The sequence below is a fragment of the Oryza brachyantha genome, chromosome 1, assembly GCF_000231095.2.
Source record: "Oryza brachyantha chromosome 1, ObraRS2, whole genome shotgun sequence".
In the NCBI taxonomy this organism is placed as follows: Eukaryota; Viridiplantae; Streptophyta; class Magnoliopsida; order Poales; family Poaceae; genus Oryza; species Oryza brachyantha.
In genome coordinates, this window is record NC_023163.2 from 16,148,888 (window position 1) to 16,171,003 (window position 22,116).

At 37.4% G+C, this 22,116-nt stretch overlaps 1 protein-coding gene across 1 annotated transcript; it reads right to left on the bottom strand.

The window, feature by feature from the left end:
* Positions 1-7,266: 7,266 nt before the first annotated feature.
* Positions 7,267-12,761, bottom strand: LOC102706708 (ELF3-like protein 2). Its single transcript, XM_040522897.1, has 4 exons — positions 12,339-12,761; positions 10,241-11,181; positions 8,640-8,691; positions 7,267-8,509 (listed from the first exon to the last, which is right to left on the bottom strand). The coding sequence occupies exons 1-4, from the start codon at positions 12,567-12,569 to the stop codon at positions 7,520-7,522; spliced, it is 2,214 nt and encodes a 737-aa protein (XP_040378831.1). The 5' UTR covers positions 12,570-12,761; the 3' UTR covers positions 7,267-7,519.
* Between the last annotated feature and the right edge of the window lie 9,355 nt (positions 12,762-22,116).

The window sequence follows — 22,116 nt, forward strand, 5'->3', positions numbered from 1 at the left end:
GAAAACAACAATAGATGAAACTATGCATATTGAGAGTGGGGTGTTTTATCCTAGTTTTAAACATTTTAGATGACATGTCACTCTAGGTAATTGTGTTTATGAAACTTACATTGATGATGGCCTTACTAATATGCCAACGCAATAAAGTCATTTCTCAAAGAAAATACAATGGTTAACCAATGACCAACTAACAGATTCTACGTATATCGGATCTAAATAAAAATTTTGGGGTATGCAAGCCATCAAGTAGATCTTAGGGGTGTAGAAGGGGTCATGTGAAAATTTCAGGGGTATATAGGGAATTGACTCTTGTTTTTAAATAACTAATATTAGAAAATGCATAGCAAATTAATAAATGCATGGAATTTAAACATAGGTGAGATTTGGAGAGTAGTTCAAAAAAATATATATATGGAGAGATAATCTTTTTATGAAGTTTCCCCATATGGAGATATAGAGGATTCTTTGGAGATGCTATTAGTTGATGTTAGAATGTGTATGTTGCATTTTCTTACAATAAGTGATAAATTTCACAATCACAATTTTGCATTGTTCAGTGTAGAATCCGGGAAAGGCAATACCAAAGAAAAATCAAAATCTTTACATAGGTGTCATCCTAATATGACGACAAACAATCTCGTATATGGATGTTTGTAGCATGTGGAATAGTAGCACATAAGATGATAAGAAACAACGTGAGTCTTAAAAAATTGCTATAGGACACCCTGACTTCGCGGTTTCAGCTATAGGACACTGCACGAAGTGACTCTTAGAGAAGACACTCTTGGAAATTAGCTCGTGGATACCATGCCCACTAGAATATTCATGCTTGGTTGAACAAGAGAGATAAACCGCGTGAAAGTTTTGAAATACCCCTAGGCCCGCATGCCAGTGCTACCATGTGACATGACGGTGTGGTGAGAGAAGGCCACGACATTTAAGAACTTGGTGACTTACATATAGGCCTCGTGCACGAAAGAGAGATAGAGATAGACATATGGTAGACCTTACATGTGGGTCTAATGGTATTTTAGAACGTTACCATGGTTGCTCTTTTCTATTCAACCAAAAATAAATATTCTAATTAGTGTGGTGTACGTGAACTAGTTTTCATGTTTACATAATGTCTTCCCACAAAAGTCACTTTATGCGGTGTTCTGTTGCTAAAATCGTCATGATATCTTGTAGCAAAATTTATTGTTTTCTTAAAAAGGTGTCATATAATTGAGTATCTGACCACACAATTTGGTACAAAAACGTATGGCGGAGCAATATATTGGTGACAAACTTTGGTATGCTACATTGGGTAAGCCAACATTGTAGGACAGCCTATCCTACTCCTTTTTAATGAATATAATTTAGGCCTTGTTTGTTTTGGATGATTAGCATAGAAAACAAGGTGGACTATTACATTAAGATTAATTAAGCTTTACATTGTAAAGAAAATAAAAATATACTTATTTGTTTTTTCAAGAAACTTTATATAAAAATATATTTCAAAATCACTTCATTAGCGTCCATACCCATGGTAATTTAAGGAAACATTGTAACATCCTTGGTTTCCACCAACCTAGAATGCTACACACAACACACAAAAAACCTATTAGATCCCAAACTTCACGGAGTCACATATATAAGATCATCTAATCATTACGTCATTTGTCATAATATATATTGAAACTAAATTAGAGTTAGAGGTGTCCGTAAGTATTGAGTAATATGGTGCAACTTCCCACCATGCATGTCGGTGATGGTATGTATCTAAAAAACAAATAAAATACAAAGGTGAGTATAAAATATTCAGCAACTACCTTATGGAACTAAAAACGTACATCAAATAGTTGGAAGTGCAAAGCAACTAGAATCAATTTCCCCACTCAAAAGGAACTCCAAATCCAATTTAACGATAGTTCCATGGCAGGTAGACATGAATAAACACCAAATTTAATGAAATAGTAGTTTCCCGTAGACAAACATGGATACCCTTTTAGTATTATCGGTAAGTCAAGTAACCAGGGCCAGCACTTACTACACAGATTATGAATGAAAAATCAATTAAAACATTCCATGGATATGCATGGTACTTGATTGAGTTAACTAGAAAAGAACCACAATGATGAAACTTAAAAACGATATGGGGAACTTAATTGTCAACTTGAAACATGAATAAATTTAATATAAATGATAATATGCATGACCAAGTAAATGAATATATATGATAGAATAATGGTAGCATATCATTTCAGTCATTACATATCAATCACACAAGTTCGTCATGCACTTGCCTCAACTCCGACGATAACTTGGCTCAACATCTTTCACATTTGAACCCTCCTCCACCTATGAAGCAACACATCACATAAAACCTTTGTACGTGACTAACTAGTGGTACTTAGAAGACTTAACGTATTTACGACTACAAAACACAGATTCTATTTATTTAACCGATCTATATTTAACTACACATACTGATGTCTTCACTGTTTTATACCTAACTCACAAACCGTCTAATGAAAAGTGGCAACTGATAGCACTTTGGATATGTAAAGAAAATTTCCTACAACTTATCTTTTGGAAAGTAAATCATAGGAGGCATCTATCAATCTCGATTATAGAAAAACAAACTGCTACGCCGGTTCCTAACCCAGTCAACCGCGCTTATTTTAGCGTTTCTCCTAAACCGCTTGTCCGAATCAGGTGAAACTGAAACCGTTAGAAAGATAACAGCGTTGGATACAAACTTCATTTAGGGTATCTAATCTGAATCTCGGTGATATAATCCCAGATTTTAAAATACGGGTTCAGCCCATAACCGAGAATTTTAATTTACGCAACCGGTGAACAAATCGATTTGTATTTGAAAATTAAACTTCTATGGACTAAAAGGAGCTTACCCTTGTAGAGGAAAACCCAAGATTGAGACAAAAATCACGAACTTTTAGGAACCACCAAAATCCCCAATTCCTTCTCTTCTTCGTCCTTTCCTTCCCTTCGTCTTCCTTCTATCTGTATCCCCTGTTCTCAGCCATAACAGGAGCAGCAATGGCCGCATATGCAGCAAGCAATGCAGCGGTAACGGTAAGCAGCAGTAGCGGCACCAAAGGATGTGGCGACCCATCTCGGCAGCGGCAGCATTACCGTGGTGATGTCTAGGGCATGGATATGGTGGGGCTGTAGACATCAGGCTAAACAAATAGGCTGAGCAGACCGATCTATTTGCTTTCGTTTTATAGCTAGGTTGTGCCGATCTGTTCAGTCTCGTATTTCATTATCTTTTCCCCCTGTCGGTTAATTAGAGTTTTAATAATGAAAATCGGACATTCCAAATTAATTCAACCATCGCTAATTCATCCAGATTCCGATCAACACAAACTTGTACTCTATTTTGTACTACTTGACGAACCCTATGTGTCTACGGTCTCCATTCGTGTAATTGAGGAATAAAATAAAAGTTAAATTTTCACACCTTCTATTAATCGTTAATGAAAAATACCCTATTTAAACTGTGGGGTATTACAAACATCCAATCCAAACTTCGCAAAAGAACATAGCCTTAGGGTGCGTTCAGGAGAGACGGTTAGAAATCCTTCTCCTTCGCACGTAACATAGCGTGGCTCATTAGCACTTCATGTAACATACCCAAAAGTGTATAAAGTAAAAGTGTTTACTGAAAGTTGGAAAGCAATGAAATTAAAAACACCTATATTGTCCAAGGTCCCTCGTGGTTACCACATAGACTCAGACAAGTGGATCCATACACGCATAATAGCCACTTGCTACCGTAAGTTGTAATGGTCACAATTGATATCATCTAATATAACAACTGGAATACAAAGAAGAGTGTAATGGAGATAATTATGAGAATGACTTGCCAATCCGCTCTATCATATGTTTGTTAACCACTCGATGGTGGAGACTAAGATGCGTACGTACCCCAACGACTCAATCCAAGTAGCAATTCCCGAACTATCTCAATTATACTCAACTCATACTTAACTACTCCCCACTCACCTCACTTTTTTATTGCAAGCAAGTGTAAACATCATAAGTATTCAAAATATGAATAAAAGTGCAGCAAGATTATATATTACGTAAAGGATTCACATACCCTACTTCATCATGAAATAGCAACAAAAGTATATAGCAGCGGAAACTGATAAAGTTCAGCGGTGCCAACTAAACCACAAGGTGACCAACTGGGGCATAGCTCAACTCCAACTACTCATTATCCTTACCACCCTCAGAAATATAATGGTAGATCACTTCAACATAAACGTTATGCTTACATGAAAAAATAACAGTGTGATTACAAATGGTACTCAACAAGAGTTACACAACAAAAATAGTATAAACAAGTTATTATGTTGGTCTCTACAAAATGGAAATATGACAATGTTGATCTAGTTTTATATAAAGCTAAATTTCTTGAGCAAATAATAACTTTAGACAATAATAACTTGCAATATAGAGCAGTCTGAAATTTTTAGGACAGTAAGTATAAAAATTCTTAAAATAAGATTAAATGAACACTAAGATGGTTACGGTACCACCAGAACTGTGGGGTCGATAGCGAACAGTAGACTAGTGTTGGTGGCAGGGGCAAAGTGAGGCAAAGAGGATGGGGGAGAAGGTTGGACGGGTGGGGCTGCGTTGACATGTTGATGGCCGCAAGGCCAGACAGTGACACGGTGGGCGTGGTAGTGAAGAAAAGAATTAACCTAGTGATAAAGCTCACTGAAGAGATGCCTCCGTCGTCGTCGTCGCTGAATGGAGGCCACTCATCTATGTCTCCTCTTGCGAGGAAGCTCGCTAGAGCCTAGAGGGGGGCATGTCAAAGAGAGGCCTTCGCCATTGCCAGAGGAAGGTCACTCATATGTGTCTCCTCTTCTCAATTTGGGGAAGCTCGCCAGAGAGAGGAGTAGGAGGCTCGTCGGAGGGTGCGCATCAGAATTAAAGTTGTTCTCGCTCGCTCGCTCATGTAGATTGATGGAGAGGAAGAACAAGATATAAGGTGGAGAGAGAATAAGAGATGGGCTAGGATGTCAATAAGGTTCGCAGTTAGGCTGTTGGTAGCGTACGTAACTAGGTTGTCTCTCCACGAACGCTTGTCCAATAGACCCATCCTTTGGATTAACATATTAGAAGTGTGAAGGCCTCTTTTTAAGATCTAACCAAAGCATTAAGGTTGTGTGTCGTACAATTTTATTGTGCCTAAAAACGCTTCAAGTTGAGAGTAATAGCAGAGCTGACAAAGTAATCCCTTTTGGAGCCACGACCACCACCTGACATTTTTAAGGGAGAAATTTAATAAAATGCCACTCCATTTGTGTGGCTTCAACAAAATGTCACCATCTACCGAGTTCTTATAAAATGACACTCTTCATCTGAGATTCTTAACAAAATGCCACTCTCAAGTATTTGAAGTGTATTTTTTTTTCATCCAAACTGATTTGAAAGGACCGAAATGCCCATGCTCAATTTAAAACCATGCAGCCCCTGTCTAGCCACCTATTTCTGGTCGGTCCAACCACCACGCCCCGCAAAAAGAGGCCTCCTCTGTCCGGTCTGTTCAGCACCATGCCCAGCAAAAAATTAAATCCCAGGGGCTGCATAATAAATCATATCTCCCAACACTAATAACCAACAAAAATCAATCTCAACACTAATCTCAAAAATCAAAATCAACCATTCATCATCACATAATAAATCATATCTCCCAACACTAATAACCAACAAATAGGTGGCTGGACAGGGGCTGCATGGTTTTAAATTGAGCAGGGGCATTTCGGTCCTTTTCCAAATCAGTTTGGATGAAAAAGATAAGTATACCTCAGAGTGACATTTTGTTAAGAATCTGAGATGAAGAGTGGTATTTTTATAAGACCTCGTTAGAGAGTAGCATTTTGTTAAAACCACACAAATAGAGTGGTATTTTGTTATATATCTCTTTTTAAAGGTCACATGGTTCATGCTATTTTGCATTGGATTTCCATGCGTGCAGCTTAGTCATGTAAATTTGTGGCACTGGGCCGACAAGTCCAGTCCCAAGTACATCCCAATATGGCAAATACCGATCGAGGGACCATACCCTTCCTGAGTTACAGTTAATAGTCAGGTTTAGATAGGTCCTTGCCTATCTCTATATAACATGCGATGTATCTTCATTGAGATTAAGCAATGAATCTGATTAGCTTCTCGTAATGTTCTTCTCTCCAATCTAATTATGCATCATTTTCCTAGCAGACAACTCCGCCAAATTATCTCTAGGCCTGCTAATGGGTTGGATGAAAATGGGTTAAATAGGTTGGTTTTAATTTGGATTGTGTTTGGTTGGGTGCAAATGGATTGTAACTTCAAATGGTCTGGATTGAATTGGGTTAAAGAAACAAATGGATTGGTATGGACTGGATTTGGTTAGGTTATTTTAGGTTCTAAATGGATTTAACCCGTGGAAGGTAAATGGATCCTTTAATTGGATAGCTAATGGATAAAATAATAGACATACGTGGGGCTCACATGTAGAAATCGACCAAAATTTGCACAAAGTTACTTTTATACATAACAGATCATCCCACTAAATTTCAGTTAAATTTGATAAACTTTTATAGTGTAAACACGAGTTTTAAAATTTTAGGTCCGAGTTTATACATATCAAATGGTGCATCCATTTTATAAGAGTGGGTTGAATCCATTTTAACCAAATAGGTCGGTACGGGTTGGGCTAAAATTAAAGTTGGATTGGTTTGGATTGGATCCCAATGAAGAATAATTGGTACGGGTTGGTTTGATAGACTAATTAGCAAAGAAATGGATTGGAGCCGATTCGGATTGGATTACAATCCACTGGCAGACTTAATTATCCCTCCGTCGATGTTTATCCCGTTATGGCCTTGGGTCATAACACGTAACCAAATATCAAAGAATGTAACAGTTCTTCTCAGCAACATAATGATCTACAAATTCCAAAGAAATTCAGGGGTGTACATTTGAATATGTTAGACAACTCCATATACCTAAAACAAGATAAATTAGTCTCGAAATAACCGTGGGAAAACTCGTCCCAACTTATAAACAAGATAAAGTCTTTCCAACTGCTCCCTCCTGTTACAATTTACAAATATACTTGTTGGCTTGGGAAGTATCCCATCAAACTATTGAAACTTTGGGGATCAACATCTTTTTAGATATATATATTGGATACATGAAAATCATAAAGTGGATTTGCACCAAAAAGTAGTTTCCGAATATTATACATCCAATGGGTTATATAAGCATTTTACATTGTATATTAGTGATTGAAGTTGTATTTGAGAGACCATAACGATGTTCAAAATAAAGTCAATTTGTGATTGGGGAGTACAAGTATGTACAGTAAACAGAAGATCATATGATCCAATCTAACATCAACTTCTAATAAATGGTCAAGACAAAAATAGGGCTTACCATAATCTGGCAAAACTCTTCTCTACATTTACAAAGAGGTCAAATCCCATCCAGCATCTTAGTTGCCAGTTCACAGCTACGAGTCGTCTCGTTGCCTTTCCATCTGTATTGATCGGAAAATCCGTGCAGCTGACTCTGAAGCTGTCTGTGAATTATCATGCGGAACAACCTTAATAACATTGGTCTGGTTGTCCCGGCTGCCAGATGAGAGCTGAGGCTGTGCGTTCTGAGCTGATGCTGTAGGGAAGGAAGACACGGGACCACTTCCACCACATTGGAGCCTGTCAAAAGGACTGCTAGCGCTGCTGGCTTGCGCCTCACTATCTCTTGAGGCATGAAATCTCCAAATGCCACTTGGGTGTGACATGTTACATGACATCCGCGAGTGTTGCTCGAAGTTCCCATAAGGCTGTGGCATGGAAGGATGCCTACCTTGTTCCACTGCAGGTGCTAGTGCAACTGGGTTCATCACAGGTACGCTGAAAGGCGGGAAGTAATTCATAGGCATGGTAGGAGTGCCAGGAACACCCATAAATTGTGGCTGATGAGGTACAGGAACACCATATGCTGAATTCATGAAATCTCCAGCAGTCGATGGGAGCCTCATAGGTGTACAATTGGTATAAAATGGGGCCAATATGCTTCCAGCTGGAGGACATGGACCAGAATAAGGCTTATAGACAAGCCCTTCAGAAGGAGACATGACAGGGATAAGCCACTGATTCTGTGGTGGTTGAAGTTGAACACCCCAGTCATTCTGTCTGTCATCAGAAGCAACAGATGTAGCTCGAAGATTGCTTTTAGACGCACCACTTTTTGCCGTTTGATCATGATGACCACTGCCAGGTGCAGTATCATGAGGCGAGGGTGGGTTCTCTTTAGAATTTTCTTTCGATAATTCTGGTTGCTGTAGACTTGGTTGCACATCATCATTGGTTGCAACTAACGAAGGTTGAGTTTTCAAGTTTTCTTCTGCCAGCTTTTTCTTGCTAATCAACAAGGCATCGCCAAGGCAAGGATCACCTTCAATAAGTACATGTGGCAATGCTGCAATCAACTTCTGCACCTGTTTGTAAGGCAAATACAAATTTTGGTTATATTCATATTCTACACAAAATTCTATCCATGAACTAACCTGCTTAGGAGTGACAGAAAGAAAGAGAACTTATATTTTTTGATGTAGAATGTTGACTCACTTTTACCAACTTATGCAGCTCAAAAACTTGGGCAGCAAAAACCCTCTGTTGACTGCATAGAGTTTAAAGAAGATAGTGTAAAACGAGAGAGGAAATTATATAATCATTTGGCAAAGTAATATTAACTGTACCATTTTAATAGTAACACCTTTACAATTGTTACGGACTAGGGTTCCTAGAGGGCAAACACCACTAGAGGATGGCAGGGTAGTGTTGGCTTGTTTGGTATGAGCAGGATATATGTTGGGATGAAGAAGTGAAGAACTTGCGGGAAAGAGAATAGATTAATTCATCTTCAATGTTTGATTGCTACTGGACATACGCTAACCTTTTATTTGAAAGAATTCACTCCTAAGAGAATTCTCTCTCTGAGATAGCTTATCTAATACTACATAGGATATGTCTATAAAGAGGAAAACCCAACTATAAGGAGACTAACTTAGAGAAAATTTGAAACCATATATACTCATATACACTATTTATATCTTAGAGATTGGTAAACATGTTGACTTGTGAGCTCAACATAAATTGGCATAAGTTAGATTTATCTTCAGCACTTATTTGATAGCTACACTTTGGATATCATAAAATCAGGCAAGTACATATAGTTTGCGTGCTCGAGACCAAGTTCCATACATTGTATATTAAATATCATCTGGAGTTGATATCTTTTGCCATTCACATACTAGAAAAATAAACCAAAAAACAATGAGATAGTAAACTGAAGGAAACAAAACATGGATATTTTACTCATAAACAGTACACATACTCAAATAGAACCCCAAATGTTGAGTTTGAACAGGCTAGACTGAGCTCCATTCAACTCATCTTAAAAATCGAGCGAGCTCAATGTGAGCTGCTGAAGGTCAAGACAGAGAGTTTGCTTAAACCAATCACGAGCAAGTTTTAAGCCAAATATCAACATGAAAAGCCATGTGATTACCTTTTATATCAATTTAGCAGTAATAACTAAATAAACAAACAGAACTATCGGGTAGCTCACTTTGTTGCCAAAGCAATTAATAAATGTTGGTAAAGCCAACATTTCGCAAGGGAAGCAATCCAAACATTGTCTAAAATTGCATCCACTACTATTCTAGATTCTTCTTCTCACAAATAATTGGGAACAAGCACAGACTAAATACTGCTTGTCAACCTCAATTTTATCAAATATTAGCAATACCAAAATTTTGGCACCACCAAAATTTGGAAGGGTTGATTTCGGCATCAAAGCGAACTAACCCCTATATAAAACGAGTCAAAATGACATTATTGTAGCAAAATGAACTCGTTTAATTCTTGGAAATTGAACATTGTGAAGATAATTGTCTTTTTTTCTTGGAGTGAAGTTAATTATCTGGAATCCATATGATAGCAAGTATATGTTTTACAGTCGAACTACAAAATACGATCAGACTCATCTAAATTCTTTTTGGGTTGGTCTTGAGTTGAGCTAAAAAGAAAGCTGATAGAGCAGTTCATGAGCTCAGAACTTTTCTTGCAATCTTATACTATTTACAAAAATTTATATACCGCATATCTTGTTATCATAAATGACATATACTTGATCGAACCAAATTATTCTAGCATAGCATACTTACTTAATGATAGCACGTCTTGCTTTCCAAAAATGTTTTGCACCAATGGCACCAACAATTTCATCTGGAGAAATCTCCCAAGCAGTTATACACTCCACTGAGGAATCTGACAAATCATCATTTTTCTCTGTATTATCCCGTGCTACCAACCTTCTCTTTGAACCAATTTCCCTTAATCCTTCTTGAGGTAAATTAAAATGCCCATTGGTATTTTCAATATCAGGAAATGGTTTAGAGGATATTGCATTTCTTCTCACTGAAGAGTTCTGAAATTTTGTGGAAGTTCCATTTCTACTTGTTGCATGATTTCCAGTGTTCTCCAAATGTGGCTCATCCAAATCATTTATACTGCCTGTCTTATCCCTCTTAGGGCATACTTTAGGATGCCTGCTTTCAAACAAATCTTTGGATATCTGAAATGATGAAAAAATTTTAACTTCCACATTTTTCGATGTTTGTACTGTATCTGTCTCGTTGTCTTTTGGAGAGCTCCTTGATTTCACGTCAGAAACATTGATTCTCTCCAAGTTTTTGCTAACAGTGTTATAACACTTCGTCGGTGATTTAGACACTGCTGGAGGGCTTTTATGCGTACTGGCAGAAACAAGGGGTGTTTGTTCCTCTTGAACATGCTCTTTGGTAGAATATTGAGGAAATTTGGCACTGAAAACAGAAGGAACAACAAATTCATCATCATCGGCCAGTTTCTTTCTTGAAGAATCATTTATTCTATTTTCCACCACTTGCTGCGAGACACACTCTGCCCTTGATCCTGAACCATATTTATTCATGCCCTTAGGCTGAGAGGATAACATCCCTAAGTCCTTCCTTGAGCCATTATTTTGCCTGTCTATAGGATGTGAATTCATCTTTTCAGCAGAATGGCCAGGTCCATTGGAAGGCACATTGAATGGCTCAAACAGAGGCCTGTCACATCCATAGCCCTGGAAGGAGAAGCTTATTCAGTACTTCAAGATCTAATGAATACATGCATATAAATGGAATACTAAGGTACTTCAAGCTATGATTGCATGCATCCAGTGATCATCCCTCCATGGAAATTGGTAGTGGAAATTGGTAGTGAGAACTGATAAGTATCCAAGAACTTCTGTATCGAAATAGTCCCTCCTGGTAAATTCTCAATTCTGAAGAGGAGAGGGGCGGGGGTAACTATAAAGATGTTACTGCAGATGGTTTTATATGCCTTGGGACATTTACCACACGTACAGGTACTTTATGTCTATAGCTAACCCATTACAAACTATTAATTGATGTCTTATGCGAAGCTATTACAGAGTTGTTCTCGAGTACATACACAAAGAAAACGTCATTCTGAATTAACAGCTTGCAAAGAAGAACTTCCTAAACAATACTAATATAAGTATGCGATAATGGGCCAGGGCATTCCTTTAATCTAAGAAAGAAGTCTAGGTTTTAAGTTGCACATAACTGCAAGTTCACCCAAAACCATCTGATGAAGAAAAGCCAGCAATTCAATTATAAATTTGAACACTCCCCCTCACATGTACGCTCTCTCAAGGATGTGGATGTGGAATAGAAGCGGACTGTGATTTTCATTGTGTAACTAATTTCACAAGCCAACATTCGAACTCGAGGCCTCTAGGATTTATTACCATGGTGAGTTCCAATCACGTGCTAGACTGTTAGTTCACCCAGAAGTTGAAGGTAATGAGGAAAGAAATACAGTTCAATTGTACTTCAACATTGAAGAACTCGCATGGCATGGATAACATTCCTGCTCAGGAATTTGCAAAATTAGTAGATTATTCAAAACGGTAGAGTTAGCACGCAATTCTACCAGAAGAGCTGCGAAACATGCGATGCAAAGTGCACATTAATTGGGTTATTAGCCACGCAGGAAGGCGCCCAGTTACCAGAATGATAGTGCAAACAAACATGCTAATCGGTTTATAGCATAAAACTCATGTTAATCACGAGACACGCTGACGCCATGACGATCGACACGCGAATATGCAAGGCAAGGAAGATGGCGTTTGCGCGTCATTATTATCGTCCAATCGAGCGTATGGCCCTGATTCTTAAAAGAGAGCAATGACGCGGAACACTCCCATCCACTCACCTGGCTCTGGCTCGCCGCCGACGTCGAGCGCGCCAAGCTGCCGCCGCCGAAGCGGTGCGACGGGACGGTGAACTGCTCATAGAGCGCCATCTTGTTCCTGGGCGGCGCCCGCGGACCGCCGCCCTTGGCGGCGTCGTTGACGTGGAGCCGCGGGAACAGCGGGCCCATCACCGCCTTCCCCTCCTCCCCCGCCTCCTTCCCGCCTCTGCCACCTCCTCCCCTCGTCGCCATCTCCCGCCCTCAAACAAACGCCGCCCGAGGATGATCCCCACCAAAGCCGCTTCCCCTCCTCGATCGGCGTCAGGCCATCACGGATTGGGGCTGGTCGCGGAGGAGGAGGGGGAGGAGGTGTTTGTGGCCATGGAAGCGAAGCTACCACTGCTGCTAGAGAGGGGGAGGATTGTTTGCACTTTTTGCGGGGTGGGTTCTGGATCTGGATGCCAGCAAGGAAGAGAGAACGATGCTCATCCGTAGACCCATTGACGTGAGAGGGAGAGGGGAGGGTGGGGCCAACCGTGACGAAGGAGAGAGGGAGAAAAAAAAAAACAAAAATGGACAACTTTTGAGTGGAGGTAAGCTAGGTGATAGCCGAACCGATTCATCGGTTGAGTCGACAGATAACTGATTTAAATTATAATCATGAAATATCTTAATGTTACCGGTGATTGTATGGTTTAGGTAAGGTGGTGCTAAATTTTAAATTCTAGAACATAATTCGAGGTCGATCTTAGAGCTTTTTCGTTAAAGTTTTTTTCAGCATTTCATTTTGAACCATTAGGATCACATATACAAAACTTTTGTCCATTTTATCGCGATATTAATGATAAATGAGTTGAAATATTAAATACAAAGTTAAAGTTTTAAATAATTTCAGTTGAATTATAAAAAAAAAAGTAATACTATAGTTTTTAATATTTTTATTTGAAATTACAAAAAAGTAAGTTTGAATTTTTGAAATTGAATTGAAAGTTTCAGATATTTTGAATTGGAAGATTTAAGGTATATTTAAATGATTCTGTTCTAAGTCGATTAATAGGAAATTTTTAAAAAAATAAACGTGCCAAAAAAACATTGTATAAAGATGACAGGTTTAAGCTACACGCAGAGTTTTGAGTGGAGGTAGCGCGCCACAAAAGTAGAGATAATAATAAAAAAAAGACTGATCAGTCACCCAACCATGATTTTATTTTTAAACCGAGATCATAAAATGTTCCATGATTTGTCCCACGGCATACTTAGGTCGTTCTTAAATTTTAAATTTGGAAAGTTTCATTGCAATTTATTCTCTAGCATTTTCTTTTAAATTACTAAATATTCTCCCTTTGCCCCAAAAATATATCTAAAATTAGTCCCAAAATATAAAACTTCTACACCAATATTCTCTTTGCCATCATTCAACAGCCAACCTTAGAGCTTGAATCCGGCACATAGATCAGCATGCATGCGGATGAAACATATATATATATATATATATATATATATATATATATATATATATATATATATATATATATATATATATATATATATATATATATATATATATATATATATTTGGATACCTTCTATAATTACATTATGCGGTCGTACTTTTTAGTAAGAGATACTCACTTTAATTAGATTTCATTTGAAAATTTGTCATTGATTCTTCTAACCTGTTTAATTGGAAAGATCATTTGGTAAAAGTATGTTTAATAGTATAGCCAACTTCTAGCTCTAAAAATTTGTCATGTCATCTACTAAACCTAATATCATATCTATTCAATGGTTACACATTTATATAAATATATATAGTTCAACATAAATATCTAGCCCACCTCTCATACATAAATAAGGGGTGATCAAATGGCATATTTGCACATAAAAATAATTTTTGAAAGGTTAAAAATAAACTACAATGAAAAAACTACAAATTAACTTCAAATTTAAGGTTAAAAATTCAAAGTTTGGCTTATAACCAAAAGCAGAAGCGAAAAGATGAAAGTAATAATATTTGAAGTTCATGTTAAAGTTGTGTACTAATTTATAACCTGTACTTCTCTCTCCTCCACTTAATTAAGCACATATGTATGTGGTAAATTTAGAATTTGTTTATATCACTTATTATATTTGCCCTAAGATGTTAAAAGCATGTGTTTAGTGATTAAAAAAAAGCTTAATCAGCTAATAACTAAATTTAGGAGCCAAAAACTATCTTTTCACTACCCTTTCGGCATGTTTGGTAGGTGGGATTGCTACGAGGGAATGCAAATTTAGGAAATTTGGGCTACTGATTGCTTTGTTAATTTGGTGGTCACATGAATCTACGAGAGATGGAGATGGGGAGTTTATCCTCCAACTTCATCATTTTTAATACCTCAGAGAGGTGGGAATTGATAGTGAACTCCCCTTCATCGTTATTTAAAATCCAACTTCCATCCAAACTCCCCATTACTGTCGTTACGTTTGCCAAACTCTCGTGATCAATCCCACCACCTCTAAACTTCCATCCTAAACTTCATCCTTCAAGGTTGTTAAATTGTATTTGTATATTAAGACATCTTTAGGCTTTTAAAAAGAAAATACCAAACAATATATTTGCAAACTTGTGAATATTTTATATTCGTGTTCATAGCAATGTAAAAACAAAAGCTGAAAATAAATTTTGGTAAAAAACCCCTCAAAATCAATTTCAAATTTAAGCTTGAAAATTTAAATTTTGGGTTTTAAGCAAAGCAAAAAGATGAGGGTGATAACTTAGGAAGTGTATCCATGAAAATAAAAAATTATATCACCATAAACAAATAGGCCTTAAATAAAGATAAATTCGTACCCTATAAAATTATAGTGTCTTTATTTTTTTATTATGCAAACTATTCAAAATCCTTAAGAGCTACCCAATAACATGAGTTCCCTAACAGCAATATGCACTTTCTATTAAGTGCTTAACAGTAAGATGCACTACCAATAGAAAGTCGGAGTGAGCTTTGCAATTGCAGGCTTCAGAAGAAAACCTCTGCAATTGCCGCAAGGAAGCTTGGGTCAGGTGCGTGCTGGCCGTGGCAATAGTTCAGCTGGGTAGACCATCGGGCGTCACGTAGCAATTTTTGGATGCAATCCTTGTCCACTTTGTGATCGCGGGATATCCCTGGGCCCACGCAGCGCCACGTCGGACTGAAATATCTACGTGGCTGACCTTTTCCTGTGGCGGTTGGTCCCACGTGACTTGGAACCTTATCTCAAAAGCACGCACCAAATCAAGATAGTGGAAGTACTCTACTTCCACAAGCAAAACATTAGCATATTGTTTTTTTTCCTAACAAAATCATCGATTGCATCGCGAGTTTCAAAAATAAATGAAATAAAAAAATAACGCACTGCACTGCCCCTATGTATTTCCATTCCAAAATATAACCAGAAGTATTTGATATCTCTCTATAAATTCATAATACCACGTGGTATCTTAGAATACTATTTTTTTGAAATATTTTCATTTTAAAATATAACAACAGGTATCCCTATCCAAATTCATAATATCTAATCTATGTAATCGTGTACAAGACTATTACATTTTAGAATGTAAAGAGTATATGTAAATGAATAAATTCCATCAACCAAATGAAACGGCGAGAGCATGATATATGGGAGAGAGAGAGAGAGATTTAATGGGAACCTTTTCATGTACTTTGCAACTCGTTGGGGGGAAAAAGAACAGTATAATGAATGGCACGGAGTTGCTGTACGTGGAGCTGCTGTGTATGATTGGGTGATCAGATCACCGGTTCATGCTGAAGATTTGCTAAAATCGAGCTACCTAGGTTGGCACGGAGAAAGAAAATGAGAATTAATAGTGCACGCGAGAGGGACGAGAGGCTGTGAGGGTGACAGGTCCCTTGGCTCTTTTATGGAGAATATATACCAGAAGTATACATTTATATATGTAGAATAGAGGGCGTTCTATATATATATATATATGAAAAATTAGATCATACTATCAGGTGTAGCTACTTTCTTCATATCCATAATGAAAAATACTTTTATAACTGTTTCTGCTCCTATCCAACAGGAAATGTACGCACTGTTAAATCTCATATGATTTCTGTTACAAAGGAGCAGAAATATATATAGATGTGTTTTTGTAACTTAGACGTGAAGAGAGTAGCTACACTTGGTAATAGAATAGAGACTTTATATATATATATTCTAATTGACGTGTTGGTCGTTGCAGGCAATGTTGAGAGATGCATGTGTATGTGCTGTTGCTTATTTATTCATTCATTTGTTTATTTATTGAGAAGAGCGTTAAGCAAAAGCCGATGAACCGTTGTTCAATTGACGTGCACGTGCTGGCTAAGTGGGCAGTGGTCACGGCCCGCAGAGGGCAGACGATCGAGACAGTGTCTCACTTTGCCCAAGTCGTATGTGGGCCTAGGCCCAACGAGAATATTTGCGGCCTCCATCCTCGCTAAAAAAAATAAATAAACGCACCACCTATTCAGAGGTTTTCTCTTATTTTTACGCTTACTTTTTAAATATTTATAAAGTTTTATTTCTCATTTCAAGTATTATAGATCAATTCCTCAACACCCTATGTGAGTTTTCTTTAAGGAATACCCATACTATTGTAGATAAATCCATACAGGTTATTTTTAAAGATGGCACCTTTAACGATTTATTAGAAGTCTTGTTTAGTTGACTGGATGCCGTCCTCTCTTAAAATTATACGAAGAATATATCTATCAGTCGTGTTCCAAAAATTACCCTAGAGAAGGGCGGTGCAGAAAAACACCATATAGAAGGGTGGCGGATGGTCTATTTGCAGGCAGTCCTTTCCCAACTTAAAAACATGCTCAGCTTGGATGTAAGGGGTCATTTGTAAAAAGTCCACCCATGCCGACCTTCCCCCACCAACCTCCCCAATGATCATCTTTGTAGAATTTTTTTAAGAAATATTATTCTTTTTATAGAAAATCGCAAAATTGGAGGTCGTCACAGGGAAATCACAAAAATAGACCCTATCGAACTTCCGTAGGTCGGTAGGGTATATATCGAATGGCCTGAATTCGACTAGGTTCCCGATCGAACGGCTGCGACATCGATAAGGTCTGTCAAACTGGTAAAGTTCGATAGGGCCCTTTGTCGTCCCCCTAATGTTTGACAGGTGCATGCACAGAGCCTGTTAAACTGGTGGAGTTCGACAGACCCTGTATAGTGGTCCATCGAACTAGAGAGAAGTAACCTTGACTTGCTCTATGGTAGTACTCCGCTGATCATCTTAAACCCTGGACAGTGGCCCATCGAGCTGCAGTGCGCCGCAAGACAAGGCTCTTGTTTTTGTTTTGGTTAGTCCAAAATGGTTAAGATGATCAGTGGAGTACTACCATGTAGACACATCTAAAAATTATGGTGTTGTTATCAAGTAAAGTAGCCACTGGACAGTGCTAATTTGATTGTCTTAGTTTTGAGTTTCACGAGTATTTACGAATTAAGGCTATGTTCTTTGTTATTTGATTATGATTATGTGATACATGTGATAGCTATCTAATGTTATAAATGATAAAATTAACTAATGTAAACTTCTTTAAAATATATTTTTCAAAATAATTTACTAAAAAGTAACTTACACATGGTTAGGAAGTCACTTTGAACCATAGAGGAGAGGTTGTTTCTTTAACGTTAAGCTTATTTTGATTTGTAGCAGTTACTTTTTGAATTGAGATTTAGAAGTAATTTAATTTGTTTGGAAAGTAACTTACATTTACTGGAAAGTAACTTACATGTGGTTAGGAAGTAACCTTGAGTTGCTCTATGGCAGAGGTGGTGCTGGCTGGATTGCAACTGGCGGTATTTCCAGTTTTAAAGAAGATCCTTGATATAATTTCAATGTTATTTTAGATGTAACTTCAATGCTTTGGGATATAACTTCGATATTATTTAGATGTAACATTTTAGTGTTGTCCGGATGTCACTTCAGTACCATGGTGATGTATTTTTTTGTGTTGTCGAGATATAACCTCAAATTGAAAAGATGAAACATCAACATTAGAGATATAACTTCAGTGTTATTCGGATGTAATTTTAATGTTATGGGGATGTAACTTCAAAGGTAATGTAACTTTGGTGTTATTTGGATATAACTTTTTTTAGCAATGTTCGGTTATAACTTAAGTGTTATGGGGGTGTAACTTTTAGTGCTACAGGGATGTATTTTCAATATTGGCAAGGGTACAACTTCAACATCGAGGGATGCAATTTTTAATATTTTTTTGGATCGGAGAGGTAACTTTTAGTACTGTGGGGATATAATTTTTATATTTTGAGAGATGCAAATTTAATGCCGTGGGATGTAACTTCTATAATATATTATGATGTATTAAATTTAAGAAGTAACTTAGAATAAAAGTAAAGTAACTTGTTACGGCATTAAAAACAGTCTATTGCGTGGGTGTAAAAACATAAATCTATTTAAAAATTAGATTTAATCAACATATCGTAGTCACTCCACAACCGATTTACTTCTAATGTCGTGAGAAGTTACTTTCTTTTTGTGTTAATTTACTTCAATAATATATGTAATTACTTTTATATTGCATTAAATTTATTTTTATATGTTTGAAACTTTTATATTGCATTAAAATTATTTTCATATGTTTGAAACGTAACTTAATGAAATCAAAAGGTAACTTGGATATATTATAAAAGTAATTTATAATTTTTTTATCAAAATATAATCATGTGAGATCTTGTTATAAAGATTTAATTGCTATGAATACAATGGTGTAATCTCATCGTTGATCGGACGAGTAATTTAAGGGAAATTGTATTTGAAGCATCCGTCGTGGGGCACCTGCGTCGCTGGTTAGGACTAAGCGCTGCTTTTAGCTGTGTTTTTTTTTGTGTTACTAATGTAATATGGAGTACACGGTAGGAAACCTCGTACAGTATTTTCCCCAAAAATAAACAGTACTTCTGTTAAATGTTTGGTCGGTGAAGTAAAACCAGAGGGATGCATATGGGAGAGCAGAAGAGGTCCGCGAGGGATGGGCTATCACTTCTCTGACCATGCCACGTGTGGGTAAGAGTGGCTGCTGCCTCTCCTTCGACGCTAAAAGAACAGAATACCTTGCAGCACACTTGATTAATAGTGAATCTGACAAATGTGCAGATTATGACTAATAAAAATACCCCATTAATTGTTTATTCCAGATAAGGCTAATTCAAGCGTAGAATTCGTTAAGCGGCAGGAAACAATTGCACAGCCGCCGGCTGCAGCCTGCAGGAGCAGGACTGAAGAAGGGCTGGCACCGATCGAGTGTCACATTTATATGGTCGTTACGAGTAGCAGCATTAATTAACTTGATGGAAAATGAGGTGACAAGGGAAAAAAGACTCATCATAAAAAGAGGTGTTAAGATACCAAGGTGACTGGGTCAAACAAGGGATGACAGATAATTATACTCCATCCTTTCGAAACGTAGATATAAGCATATCTAAAATGTAAATTTTTTATATTTTCTATCAAGAAAATATAAATTTTATACCATAATATAATCATTCCAATAATTCTATAGCCAATCATATGCTTACAACGAGAATCTAATCTATTTAAAATTCAAAAATTGATTATTTAAGTAAATAAAAGGAAATCTTTTAATACTTATTTCGAACAAGATCAAACAAACCTACCAGAGGGGGGTGAATGGTAGGGAAAAACAAAACCCAAAAATCTTTCGCGGAATAAAAGATTACCTCTGTCGAAGAAATTGACGCAGGCTTGCTACCTTGATCGCGTCGCTCCTGTGTCGCCGCTATCTTGATCGCGCCGCTCATGTGCCGCCGAGCAGATCATCGAATCGCGCCACTCCTATGACGTCGATCGGATCGTCGGAATCCAAAAAATCACCAATAGATGAAAGCCGCAAACGTAGATTGAATGATCTTGACTTTATTGCATCAACTGATATTTACAAAGTGCACCAACAGCACTCCTATCAAAATCGTCGATCTAGAATCAACAATTAAGTCTCACAAAAGCACACCGAGGGTATACCCCTCGGTCTCTATTTATATCGAAAAGTCTATCACCAAATAGGAGTAGGACTCCTTATACTAATATGACTCATCTCTTAGTTTTCCTAATCAAATCCAACATGCCAAAATCAGCCGTGCTACAGTAGTCCGACTGCTACAGTATCCGCCGCGCTACAGTAATCCGATCCGGTTGTTACAGTGCCGTGCGCTACAGTAATCCGGTTGCTACAGTATCTTGCGCTACAGTATCCGACGCTGCTACAGTGTCCGAACCTGTAGCAAATTCTTTTCCTTTTCTCATCCAGTTTTGATCCGATTTACTTTCCGATTTTTCCGGCGCTTACACACACAACATGTGAAGCCCGTTACGATTCCATCCCACACGGTGTTGCTTCACCATGTGCCAACTCGTATTCAATATCGTCACCTGGCATCCTCGATCGTCCGGACCTCAGCTCCTCCCTGAGCCTAGTCACGATCCCACCGCCATTGACCGATATTGACCTCAAGTCACCTGCACAACTAGAGACAAACCAACCGTTTCCGAGCACAGATATCACAACCTGACTCACATTAGTTACACACACTCGCACCAACACCTTAATTGTTTCCAAACCAAATTTAATTTATAAACCAAATCGCAAGCCAATTGTTCATCAGAAAATATTAATCATGCTTATGATCTTACAATTTAATCTGCACTAAACAATATATAAATACTTATATTTTAGAATTGATGCAGTAATATATTTTAAACCCTCAAGAAGTGTACCTTCATTTATATATGCAGGCTAAACATATTTATGAAAAAATCTTTAAAATTAGACTATGCAGATTATTACTCCTATATATACTACTCCATCTGTTTCACAATGTAAGACTTTCTAACATTACTTAGATTCATACAGATACTAATAAATCTAGACATATATATAAATTATATACAATGAATTTAGGCAACGTTAGGAAGTCTTATGATATAAAACAGAGGTAGTAAGTGAAGTCTAGGGGGAGTGGGCGGGGGCTAGTTGCAACTGGTTATTTTTTAATAAATTTATTTCAACCTTTACTTCAAACAAGCTACATTCAATTATAATAAAATTTATAGGATAAAAGGCTACAAATAAATTAATTTAGAGTAATTAAAAATAAGATTATTACTTTAGTAAACACCTTAAACACAGAGATAAAGTTCTATCCGTAAGAGAAAATAAATTTTTTAACCGTTGTTTTCCATAGTGGCCTAAAAGCTAAATTTAGTTCTTGTCTTTCTCAACCCAACAAATAGAATTCCGTCGATCAATATGTTGGTCAATGTTCATATCGCCACTAGCAACTAACGTCAAACCAAAATAGAAGATAATATCGGGGAGCAACTACATTATAGATCAATCATCCATTCATACTTTGCCATCGCTATAATCACCAGAGCTGATCTGATGAGAACACCGTCATGAAGGATTTCTGCTCCAAAGAACTGTTCGTCAATAACCCGTTACAAGACTATAGGAACATCGAAGCAATGCAAAGAAAATGGTATACAAGAAATCATCATTACCCGGTCTATTGGATCTGTGTTTTCACCCCAATTAAGTCTGTTTAGAGCAAGTTGAATAGTATAGCCAACTACTAGCTCCAATTCATCTATAGTTAATATAATAGCCAATTCATACCATAGTTACATATAAAACATATACTACCATGTCCCACCTATCATATACACACTGCGTGTGTCTTGGAGCCCATGCTACAACTAGATATAAATCTG